The sequence below is a fragment of the Mizuhopecten yessoensis genome, unplaced genomic scaffold, assembly GCF_002113885.1.
Source record: "Mizuhopecten yessoensis strain PY_sf001 unplaced genomic scaffold, ASM211388v2 scaffold8123, whole genome shotgun sequence".
Taxonomy (NCBI): domain Eukaryota; kingdom Metazoa; phylum Mollusca; class Bivalvia; order Pectinida; family Pectinidae; genus Mizuhopecten; species Mizuhopecten yessoensis.
In genome coordinates, this window is record NW_018407390.1 from 3,362,110 (window position 1) to 3,374,127 (window position 12,018).

The 12,018-nt window shown below is 33.6% G+C and overlaps 1 protein-coding gene across 1 annotated transcript in view; it reads left to right on the plus strand.

Annotated features, from left to right (window-relative positions):
* Positions 1 to 368: 368 nt before the first annotated feature.
* LOC110454996 (WD repeat-containing protein 93-like) overlaps positions 369 to 12,018 on the plus strand; it is a 48,321-nt gene continuing 36,671 nt past the window's right edge. The window contains exons 1-10 of the mRNA XM_021504861.1: positions 369 to 779; positions 1,843 to 2,044; positions 2,379 to 2,446; positions 3,326 to 3,340; positions 3,776 to 3,793; positions 4,697 to 4,711; positions 6,598 to 6,630; positions 10,115 to 10,196; positions 10,324 to 10,442; positions 10,669 to 10,731. Coding sequence (XP_021360536.1) covers positions 522 to 779; positions 1,843 to 2,044; positions 2,379 to 2,446; positions 3,326 to 3,340; positions 3,776 to 3,793; positions 4,697 to 4,711; positions 6,598 to 6,630; positions 10,115 to 10,196; positions 10,324 to 10,442; positions 10,669 to 10,731 — 873 coding nt within the window. The 5' untranslated portion in view covers positions 369 to 521. The remainder of the gene's footprint in view (positions 780 to 1,842; positions 2,045 to 2,378; positions 2,447 to 3,325; positions 3,341 to 3,775; positions 3,794 to 4,696; positions 4,712 to 6,597; positions 6,631 to 10,114; positions 10,197 to 10,323; positions 10,443 to 10,668; positions 10,732 to 12,018) is intronic.

Consider the following 12,018-nt stretch of genomic DNA (forward strand, 5'->3'; position numbering starts at 1 on the left):
TTTATAGACTGATTATAACCGGGGAAATGTTCACTGAAATTTGACTGGTTTTCAACCTTAAAATAAATAAATATCTATAACTAGCTAATACTATTTAAAATACAAGATTGAAATCATTAATACAAAATATATTTGTAAAATACCATCAATGTCAATGTATTATTGATGATGGTGTCAAAAATCGAACTTAGCAGAAATAAATTATAGTGGAATTTCAATGCAATGCTAAACGCTAAAATACTGTTTGTTTGACTATGGGACTGGTACAATCGAACATTTACTAAAAATGTAAGCAAACCAAAACCTAATGGTTTTACAACTTCCGGTATAGCCAGTCTAATGGTAAGGCCTCAGTTTGTTGTCGTTTCCGGTGTCATGGCTGACTTGGATACGGATGGCACCTGTTTATAAGAGCAATATTCCTAATTTTCCGCTCAAAGGACGTTAGATTTTTCTTGATAGATTTAAATTATTTGTCTATGTCATCTGATGTGTATGTGGACTTAATTTAAACATCAGTCATGCCTGTTTACCTGAGGAACAACGTAAATTTTACGCCGCCATCGCTTGATCACATTCCAGTTGAACAAGAAGATGACTATGTTCAAGATCCAGAACAGCTCAAAGATCACCTGCCGCAGCCCTATCGAATGCTGGACAAGGTGTTGAATAAAGTATTTGATGATGCATGGGCTATCATTGAACAGAGAGAAAACGCTGCTCTAGAAGAATCTCTAAGATTTAAGCCCCCACAATTTGATTATGAAGAACAAATTGAGGTAAGATAACAGTTTTTGTCAGACAAAAACATGGATGTATAAACGTTATTCAAGTCATATTCCATGTTTAAGTAGACACCAAAATTCAACTTACCCTAGTTGAATTTCTACTTGCTCAACTTTCCCCCTAATTTCTGGCTTGTTTACATTAAAAAATATCTATGTGACCGTCAGCATACGGATCACTTATTCCAACAAAACTTGATTATGGTTCTATGGTATACGGGTCGGAGCGCAGTTCTTACCTGCGGATGCTAGACCCAATCCATAATCAAGGGCTACGTCTAGCCATTGGAGTTTTTTCGAACAACACCTGTAAAAAGCCTGTACGTGGAAGCGAATGAACCATCTCTTTATGACAGAAGGTCATTTATTGCAGCTCAATAAAAATCCTGCTTTTGACCAAGTATTCAACCCAAAATACCAAAATATACTTACGCAAAACCCAAAAATTCTGCCAACATTTGGTATCCAAATTTAAAATTTCCTGCAAGAACTCAACATGAAGTTGACCGACATAGCTGAATTTAACATATCTGATATTCTCTAATGGATCATACAAACATCTTGCTTGAAACAAGGGTTGGTCACAGGCACCGCTGTAGCAGGTAAAGGAAAAATGCATGCACGGCCAGACTTGTTTTTGAACTCGAGACACTCAAAACTCCAGACGGATGTATACGCTCTACCAATTGTGCTAGCAGGTCACCGACGATTAACCCAGTCCAGTTCCGCTACAATATGTATATAATACTGTATACTATGACATTTTGGATTCAGTTAAACTTCCATCTTTTTAGTCCTTTGCAATGAGGGTAATTTACCATGAGAGCATACTCTACACAGTCATTACATGCTAAGGGCTAAATGACAGGGCCCCGGGAGGGTAGTCAGAGTTCTGGCTAGGGTCATATGAGGACGCATTTTTATTTGAAGTGGTAGGTTGAGTGATTTAAAGTCAAGATTAAATGTTATTGATAGCATGTACTTACCTAAAGTTTATCTTGATTTCATTACTTTAATTTTGTTCTAATAAGAATTTACATACTCCATTGTTTGTCAGGTGCTTGGTGGAGCCACCAGTGTTACCTGTAGCAGTGACGGGAAGGTTGTGTTTGTGGGACTGCCAAATGGAATAGCAGTGTTAGATTCTGTTACACAGAACAGGATATGTGCTTGGGAAGAAGATAAAGTAGAAATCATCCGCCTGAAGACCTACCCCATTGCAGAAAACATGTATCTGATTATTAGTCTTGATGATATGGGTAAGTATATAAATCATTCACTTGACTACCTCTACCCCCTTGTAAAGGACATGTAGATTAATTGTTAGCCTTGATGATAACGGTAGGCAGTGTAATATAGATATCATTACCTTAATGTTCATTTGTGTGCTACTTTAGGAGGTAATTCAAAGGGAGAGCAAAACACTGAAAATCTTCATTCAACCAAGAGTAGTAATGTGTCATTTATTATACATTTTTTATAAATGAATTATTATAATCTTATATAATTCAGATCCATTTGACCATATGGAATGGTGAAACTTTGTTTATTCTTATTGATGGTTATGATATGTCTTGTCTGTATTTTTTCCAGGCCTTGCTAGACTCCATGCTTTTGCTGGAGAAAGATTATTCCTTTTGAAGTTGCTGAATGAAACACAGGTAAATCAGTCTATCATAGTAATTAATGTCATTGGCCTTATAGCTTTTGCTCTCACTTCTTTTATCAGTGTGCAAAATTAAGTCAAAATCCCAAATATATTACCATATCCTGGAGAAAAATAAGAATAATCTGTTGTTGCTTAACCATCAAGTGTTTTCCTGTTAATTTACAGCAGTGTGTATACACATGTACATTAACCACCCCTTGTTTTCCCCAATTCCTGCTCACATCAACCTCCTTTCCGATCAGTTTTAATTCCTTCATGATTTTTTGGACTACAGATTTATAAGTCCCTAACTCAAGCTTTTCCTGTCAGATTCACCGAGGTTTTGAAAACCTACTATTTCTCTTAGTAACGAGATTCATCAACATTTCAAAAATGATGGTCAGGACTTGTCTGAAAAAGTTCTACAAAAGTTACTGACCTTATTTATGATACTATTCCGTCTTTGCGTATTGCAGAGTTATCTTCTCTTGGGAGCAGGTATTGATTGTTACGTCATTGGTTTGTGCGAGAAAATTACGTCGTTTTCTCAAAAATTGATGACGTTACTCTCACAAACAANACGTAACAATCAATACCTGCTCCCAAGAGAAGATAACTCTGCAATACGCAAAGACAGAATAGGTACAATGTGAATCATTGCAATAATAATATAATATGAACCTGTAAATGTATGTAGTGTATTGTAGTGATTTACTTTGTAAAAATGTTGTTGTTGTTTACAACAATACTGTATTGTTGTAATTTATTACGGTAGTTTACGGAGTGTATTGTAGATAATTTTGACAGATTGCTTCAGTCTTGCACACATAATTCTTATCAATCATTTTTTGGAAATTATTTGATGTTTTGATTTACCTTTTTTTCCATAAAGGAGATTTTAGCACCAGTAAGTTTGTGTGGCGGAATGAAAGTGTGTCTTACAAAATTAATTGATACTTTTATTGATAATTTAGTTTTTAAGTCTTTTAAAAGTTTGTGTTTATTGTGATATTAAATAGTTTGTGAAAAATATAATATTTTATAGAAATGATTATCTGGATAAAGTGATATGTAATTTCAAAAGAGAATAAATATATTTTGTATGAAACATCTTTAAAAAAAATTAGATAAAAATACAAGGCTTTACAAAGTCCTTTCTGTACATAATTAAGTAATTATAATGTACTTTTTCTTCGTAAGCAATCAGCTCTGTTTAACAAAGAAAGTTTTAGTCCATTTATAAGAGAATGGTTTTCAGAAATAGATAATATTTCACAGCCATTTTATTAGAATCAGATTTCGGACGTACGTAATGTAATACAAATTTTCATATCTTTTTAAGGAACCAGTTGAAACTACTGTAAGTTTATGCAATGTATGAATGTGACACCTACAAGTTTCATTTTTTTTATTACTCAAAACGCATTTTATATACATGTTCTTAAAAGTTCAATAGAGAGTGATATCCTAACTTCTTGTTCAATGTAAAAAAATATAATAAAAATAAACAAATATTTTTTTAATACATAATATTATATAAGTTTTTGAAAGGAGAAGGAAATGTTGACAAAAATACACAACGAGTAATGAGCTCACCATAAATTGATACTACATTATACCTGTAGGTTTCTGATAAACTTTAGATAATGTTGAGAATACATGGACATTTATATTTTATATAATTACATTAGGATCGTGTTTTATTTTTGTCTAATAAAAAGGATGGTGTTGATGCAGTAAGTTTATTTTCATGCATGCTTTTTATCATCTCTTACTTTAGTAAATTTACCACTGTAGTATATTAAATGTAATAGCTTAAATGACGCAGAAAAAAATATGGATGTAAAAGTCAAATGAAAGGATTTTAATCTTAAAATTTTCGACAGTATCCTAAAACTAAATGATTTTATTCACTAATGTTGATATATAAGGTGTCCGCATCTCATTTTCCTTAAAGTTTAAAATTGTTTACTATAATTAAAAACAATAAAACTTAACACCTACCTATAAATTAACTTATTTAAGAACAAATCATATTTGCATGTTTGATATAATTTGTGTAATATAATGAGTAATGTCTTAATTTACAAATAAATGTTTCTTAAATTTATTTTGACTAAAATTCTGGAGAATGAATCCCTGAGATTTGGTAATTATAACTGGGCCACATGTTTGACCTTCACACCAGTTACTAGTTTAACCATATCAGGACATTTTCTACCTGACTTTAGTATTAAACTGTTGTTGTTAAATCTGATTATAGGAATTACTAGAATCGGTAAGTCAGCTGACTAGAGATCAATTATAAAACCTGATCTCTTAGTTGCTATGGTGATGAGAAACTACTTTTTTGAAAATGTTGTATTTTGATATTCTGAAGGAAAGGGGTTTTTGGTGTGTACATTGATATGTCGGTAATTTTTGGAATCAGGGACAGAACTGGGTTATATCTTATGATATATTTACATTCATACATTTTAGACGTCAAGTTTTGGTGTTGAATGAAGAATTTCTAACACAAAAGTAGTGATTGTTGTTTTTTTAAGATCAAGCTAATACTTAATTTGGAAATTAGACAATTTAGAAATTAACCTGGGAAATTAACTTGATGTTTACTTTAGTATGACAGTTAATACTTTAAGAATGATTACACCTTGTGTACTATTTTATGTTTGTTGTTGTGAAGGTGTTTAATTTAATTACTTAACCATTGTTTGTCTTTAGTGAATCTGTTTTATTCCGGATACCGACATTCACAAATATCATGATGTTTTTTCTTTTTTCTTTTTCTTTACAAAACATCCATATCTCTGAATGTTTGCACATGAAAACTTAAGACCTGTTGTTTTTGCTAAAAAAATGTCTAATTTATATTTCATTTTCAATTTGACCACCTAAAACATGCACGATTATGTACTTGAAAGGCACCATTATGGATTGTTATGTGGGCTGGTATAGACTATGTTGTAAGGATTTGGTACTACACTCACATGCAAGTCTACTTTATTCTTTAGATAAAGGTTTGGTTTAGGTACAGTGTGTTTTTCTCTTACAGATGATACGACTTCCAGGTTTTGACGGCTGAAAACTTATGATATGTCAATGTCCATTTAATATCATGTTTCCATCTGATAAATGAGAAGTAATATTCACTGTGTATTGGACTGTTTTGGTTTCTAACTGTAGAAATTAGTGGTGGGATACTCCGGTATGTTACTAAAGAAAATCAGAGTTTGGTTGCTATAGTTTCTTACTTGAGAAATATGTAGAGAGTTGCTATACCAGGTATTTTTTTTACTTAATAATAGAAAAGATGTGTTGTTGTGGTTTCTTCCTGGAAATTTTGTAGTGAGTTATTATGGGTTGTTACTGAAGACATTAGAAGTGGGTCGCATTAGATTTCCATGTCAGATATTTATGGTTGCATGCATGGCATATTGCTATGGTTTCTTATTGGAAAAAAATTAAATGGATTCTTTGCTATAATTTTTCATGGCAGAAATTTGTAGTGGTCCAGTTGTTATATACATGTAGTTTAATTAATACTGGAGAAATTAGGGGTGGGTTGCTCAATCTGGTTTATTTGTATCGTTATTTAGAAAACAGAAAGAAAGAAGATCATTTATGTGGAAGAATTAATATACCAATATTTTTTACTCTTTCTTTGCAACAGTGAAAATATTGATATTCTGCCATAGTACTCAGGAATTTAGGGGTTTTTTCCTGTTTAATTGTTAGATCAATAAATAGTAAAGAAAAGTCTGAAGGTTTTAGGAGTGAGTGAATAGAAAGAAAAAAAAACAGGGTGAGTAAATACCTATCAGACAAACTTACCAGTTATATGGGTGAGGTAATACCTACCAAGGGTCTACATGTTTTTGGAGCTAGTCAATAGACCTGAAAAATGCTTGCACTGGTTGTAGGAATAAGAGTATATAATTAATACTAAAAACCCCAATTGGTTTTTGGATTCAATAATTCCTGAGAAGGAACTAGGTCAATATTAAAGGATAAAGATGGGCAGATTATGAAGCTGAGGTGGATTAACACTGTCCTTTTTCCCTGCCACACTTTTAAGTTACCCTTACCAACACCACCGTCACCCTGATTTCCACTTTTGATCAGTCTATAAATACATAATTGGTGGCCGCATACTTTTGACAGCCTAGGATGAAAGCTGTGGCGGGACGGCCTGGTGTAAGTAATGTGGTAGTGGCCGCTGGACTAGGTGCTTTGTGGCCTGTTATAAATATGATACTCTAGATACCACAGTGTATAAAGTATGGACTCCTAAATCAATCTCGTAACTTTCAATTTGTTGTATTCCTTTAAACATTAAAAAATCACAATTCGATTGACTTAATTGTTTTACTGTATGGCCGGCCATAAATGCATTTTTGCTGAAGATATACAAAAAAAATTGTTATCGGATTACAAGAAATCCAGCCATATCCGTCTTACACTCTTAGCCCAAGATAACTATTGTATCACATACAGGTCAAGGTCACATGGATCAAATACATGCAATGTATTAGGTAATATTAAAAAAACCCACTTCAGGTACTAAAGATATATAAATATACACAGCGATAGCTACATGACATTGATTGTCTGTAGTTACCATAAAAAGTAAATATAGACACGTCCTTACCTATTTCTTCTACCACACGAAGGTCAAGGTCACATATAATACAGCCTTAGTTAAGATCACATATTACGTTAAGCTTGTTAGCAGCAATGGTAATAAGTAAGCAAAGTATTTCCTTGTGTGATAGGCAAGTTCATGTACACAGCAAAAATATTTTCAAAAAGGCACAAACCATATCCATTGAATTTCCGAGGACAATGTTTATTTCTCAATGTGCATACAGTTATATGAAGTGAATTAATCATAGGCCTATCTTTGCTGTAGTGTCCATACTTTATACACTGATTTCTAACTGGAATATTATTTGCTTTGATACAATGCTGGTTACCTGACAGGAGGTATCTGGGTTCCAATGTAATCAAAATGGGGCAGCTGTACATGTATACATTCATGGTGTGTTTTGTTGAAAATGTAGTACAGATATTTTGTATTTTGATCTATACTATGTGTGAAGATGTCCTCCGGGCCAGGCTTTAGGGCGGTGTAATGTTATATTTTTGCTTGTCTAAGTTAAATCAGGCACTTCATTTTGCAGCTTTCAGAGCTTTGTTACTTTCAGTGTTCTATATATATATATATAGTAACCAGTTATTTTTTATGAAGCTCTTAATTCTTACATGACAATTATTTACTTGGTAAATACATCCATATGGCCCTTAACTGGTATCAGTTATCTCCCTTTGTTTATCATATCCTCAATAAGATTCTTCTGTTTGGAAATATGTTAATCGATCATGTTTAAATGTGTAATGTTGAGCTAGGATATTGCTAGTAATTTAAAACAGAATATGTTGTAATACACAACACTTATTATCAGGATAACATTATTGGGCTTGTGAAACAGCAGGTGATTTAGTAACAGCTATTTGAACTCATTATATTCATACTTGATACAAATCAAATTGAATCTATATATTAATTCACCCTACATTTAAAATGAGTTTATACATTAATCCCTTTGTGATTACACTAAGGACTAAACATATATATTATATATGGGGCAAAGAAGTAATTCCAACAGTGTGGACAAGTTAAGGTTGTCAAATTTTCGGTGTGATCCACTCCTTATTATTATCAAGACACAGTGAAACAGAACAGTTACATGTACATATACATCATAAGAAGATAGAGCTGATATACTAAGATTGAAAATATAGCTATTATATAAAACCAATAGTCCCCTTGGCTATAGACAGCAGAAGGCAGCAATTAAGCTGAGAGCATCGCAGACAAGGAACGCTGATAGTCTAAATATCAGAACGCTCGCTGGCTCTGCTTTATAGCGAAAGTGCACTAAGACGACTCGCCCAATGAAACACAACGACGACCCGCCAAATGATAACCAAAATCGCAGAAGAATCCCTCTAGAAAACTCTTTAACTACTTAATATATGTAGAGGACCTATTCTTGCGCAAGATGCACTATCACATAAAGTGAGGCAACGAGAGATAAGCACCATAAAGAAGGGACGATATATATATATATATTGATGTATAAAATGGAAAAGTTATGTTCATCTTGTATAAAAAAAGTAGTATACACAATTACAAACTTTTTAAATTTAGTTGTTAGCTCACCTGGCCCAAGGGGCCAAGTCAAGTGTGCCTATGATGTGTTGAGGCGTTGTCAACCGTCTGATCGTTGTTCGTCCAGCATCAAGTATTTATTTAAACAGCTTCTCAATAACCAAATGACCTAGGGTGATGATATTTGGTCAGTAGTATGCTGGGATAAATGGCTACCAAGTTCGTTCGAATGAATGACCTTCAGCCATATTCACAGTTGAAGCGGTCAGATGTGTTAAAACTTTAAACAGCATCTTCTGAATAACGAAAAGGCCCAGTCTTGTTATATATCCATTACAATATGTCTAATTATTATTCCATTTTTGGAAAAATTGAGAATTAACCAGTGACATTTTACATTATGAAAAGGGTCTGTAATCAAGACATGGTAATGCAGATGTAAAAATATTTAGTTTAACCTAAAACTACTAGTGTGGTAAAACTTTTCTAATTGAAGTGAATTGTGAATGTTATCTGTTTATAGAACACTTGTTAATGATGATTTTTAGAAAACTATTAGAAATTAGAAGAAAAAACATTTGTGAAAAATAAGCTGTAAGTTGCTGCGTTTTGACTGCCTCTTTGTTTGAATGCAGCTATGTTTAAGTGACAGACTGCTACTTTAAATGTGGTTTTATTTTGACCCTGGAAAACATTTCTAGTGACAACATTAGAGTTTTAGTGAACAGAAATGTTTTTTTGCTCTGATGTTAAAAAACGGATTATAACCTGGGCCCATATTCATGAAACCGTTCTCATCCTCAAGCATGGATTTCATGCTCTAACCAACTTTCTTGTAACTCACTAAAATCATGTCAAACGATAAAAAGTCAATTGTCAGTGAAAACAGTATTCGGCTTTAAGTTTCTCCAATTTATTTCCAAATCGTTGACAAAATAAGGTTTTTTTTTGTTAAGTTATAACCAGAACAAGAAATTTGGCTTGAGCACAAAATCCATCCTGAGCATGAGAATAGTTTCATGAATACGGGCCCCCATTGCTGGTACTGCGGTCCTTTTTGGAACACAGCAATTAAGTGACTCCCTGGATTCTCGTTGTAACATAAACGCTCTGGTGTTGAGATGGCACTAAACCGTTTTACCGCTTGGTCATGGTGGAGTTTTGTGACATTTAACTTTGCTTTGAGATATTTTGCTGCCTGTCAACTTATGAGAGAAATGTTTGCAATCAGTTCATTATCTTCAAACGAACTCGTAGTTTTGATAAACTGTAATTTTGCTTATATCTTAATGAGGTACTACTGTATATATGATGTCGTACAATAAGCTGGTTTACAACAATAATCATTTCTTTGAAACTTTTGTTCTCATGCTTGTTAAACTCACTGAAACAATTGATTGTAGAACAAGGCTTTATGATAGGGACTGTTGCCTACATTTTAGGGTTTGTTTAATTCATGACTATATAAATGTACTGTAATGTCCTTGACCTTATTCGTCCCTAAAGGAGGAGAAGTCTTCAACACGACTACTGATACATAAGTGTGAGGCGTCTGCTGAAGGGGAATATCTCGGCTCCTTGGTGGAAAGTGAGTATTAATGTTCATGTTCTGTTGTTGATACAGAAATGTGTAGGGCGAAATATTCGTATGTAATGATCTAGCTAGGTGCCTTTTAGCAACAGAATTTGAATGAAGCATATCATTATGATCGCAGATCCTACGTCAGCAGAGGTGTGGCTCGAGATCTACCGCCTCCCCAGGGACGAGTGGGTACAAGAACTGGAGAAAAGACTTGCTGATGCCCAGAAAGAAATGGAGAAGAAAGATGGAAAGGTACAGCTGTGTTTCGTAGCATTTGTTTTTACACAGCTGTTAGATGTGAATACAGAATTACAGAAATTCCCGTTCAGTTCAGAGGGATTTCTGGTTTAGAAATTAAAAGAAAATATCATTATTAGTGGAAAAACTAATTGTTAATGAAAATTGATAGGTGTAAATAAATCTCCTGATAACCATGAATAAAGTAATTATAGATAACATTGTGTGATGTCTGATTCAGGCAGTGGAAGAGCCCCCGCCACCTGTGGCTACAGAGGAAGGGGAAGGGGATACCGAACAACAGGTACATCATTTATCTAGTCCAGAGACACTTTTAACCCACTATTTCTGTAAATCACTTTTTGTTTTTGCAAGAAATTACTTTTCATGTTAATTCCCATGAGGATTCATTTGCAAATTTAAGCTTTTGACAAATATTAATTTCATAGATAATAAAAACAATATTGAAAAAAGCATCCTTTTTTATTGTGAATTTATGTACATGTGACAGTAATTACAAATAAACATACATGTGTACATGTTGGTTGTGAAGTAAAGTATACAAAACCTAAGGTGATTTACCATGTATACATTGTATGTATTACCCTTCTTGTGTCTGACTTACCAGTTGTATACATTGTATCTATTACCATTCTTGTGTCTGACTTACCATTGGTATTCATTGTATGTATTACCCCTCTTGTGTCTTACTTTCCAGTGGTATACATTGTATGTATTACCCTTCTGGTGTCTTACTTACCAGTGGTATACATTGTATGTATTACCCTTCTTGTGTCTGACTTACCAGTGGTATACATTGTATGTATTACCTGTCTTGTGTCTAATTTACCAGTGGTATACATTGTATGTATAACCCTTCTTGTGTCTAACTTACCAATGGTATAAATTGTATTATTACCCTTCTTGTGTCTGACTTACCAGTGGTATACATTGTATGAATTACCCTTCTTGTGTCTGACTTACCAGTGGTATTCATTGTATGTATTCCCCTTCTTGTGTCTGACTTACCAATGGCATACATTGTATTATTACCCTTCTTGTGTCTGACTTACCAGTGGTATACATTGTATGTATTACCCTTCTTGTGTCTAACTTACCAGTGGTATACATTGTATTATTACCCTTCTTGTGTCTGACTTACCAGTGGTATACATTGTATGTATAACCATTCTTGTGTCTAACTTACCAGTATTATTACCCTTCTTGTGTCTAACTTACCAGTGGTATACACTGTATGTATTACCCTTCTTGTGTCTGACTTACCAGTTGTATACATTGTATCTATTACCATTCTTGTGTCTGACTTACCATTGGTATTCATTGTATGTATTACCCTTCTTGTGTCTGACTCACCAGTGGTATTCATTGTATGTATTACCCTTCTTGTGTCTAACTTACCAGTGGTATACATTGTATTATTACCCTTCTTGTGTCTAACTTACCAATGGTATACATTGTATCTATTACCCTTCTTGTGTCTGCCTTACCAGTGGTATACATTGTATGTATTACCCTTCTTGTGTCTGACTTACCATTGGTATTCATTGTATGTATTACCCTTCTTGTGTCT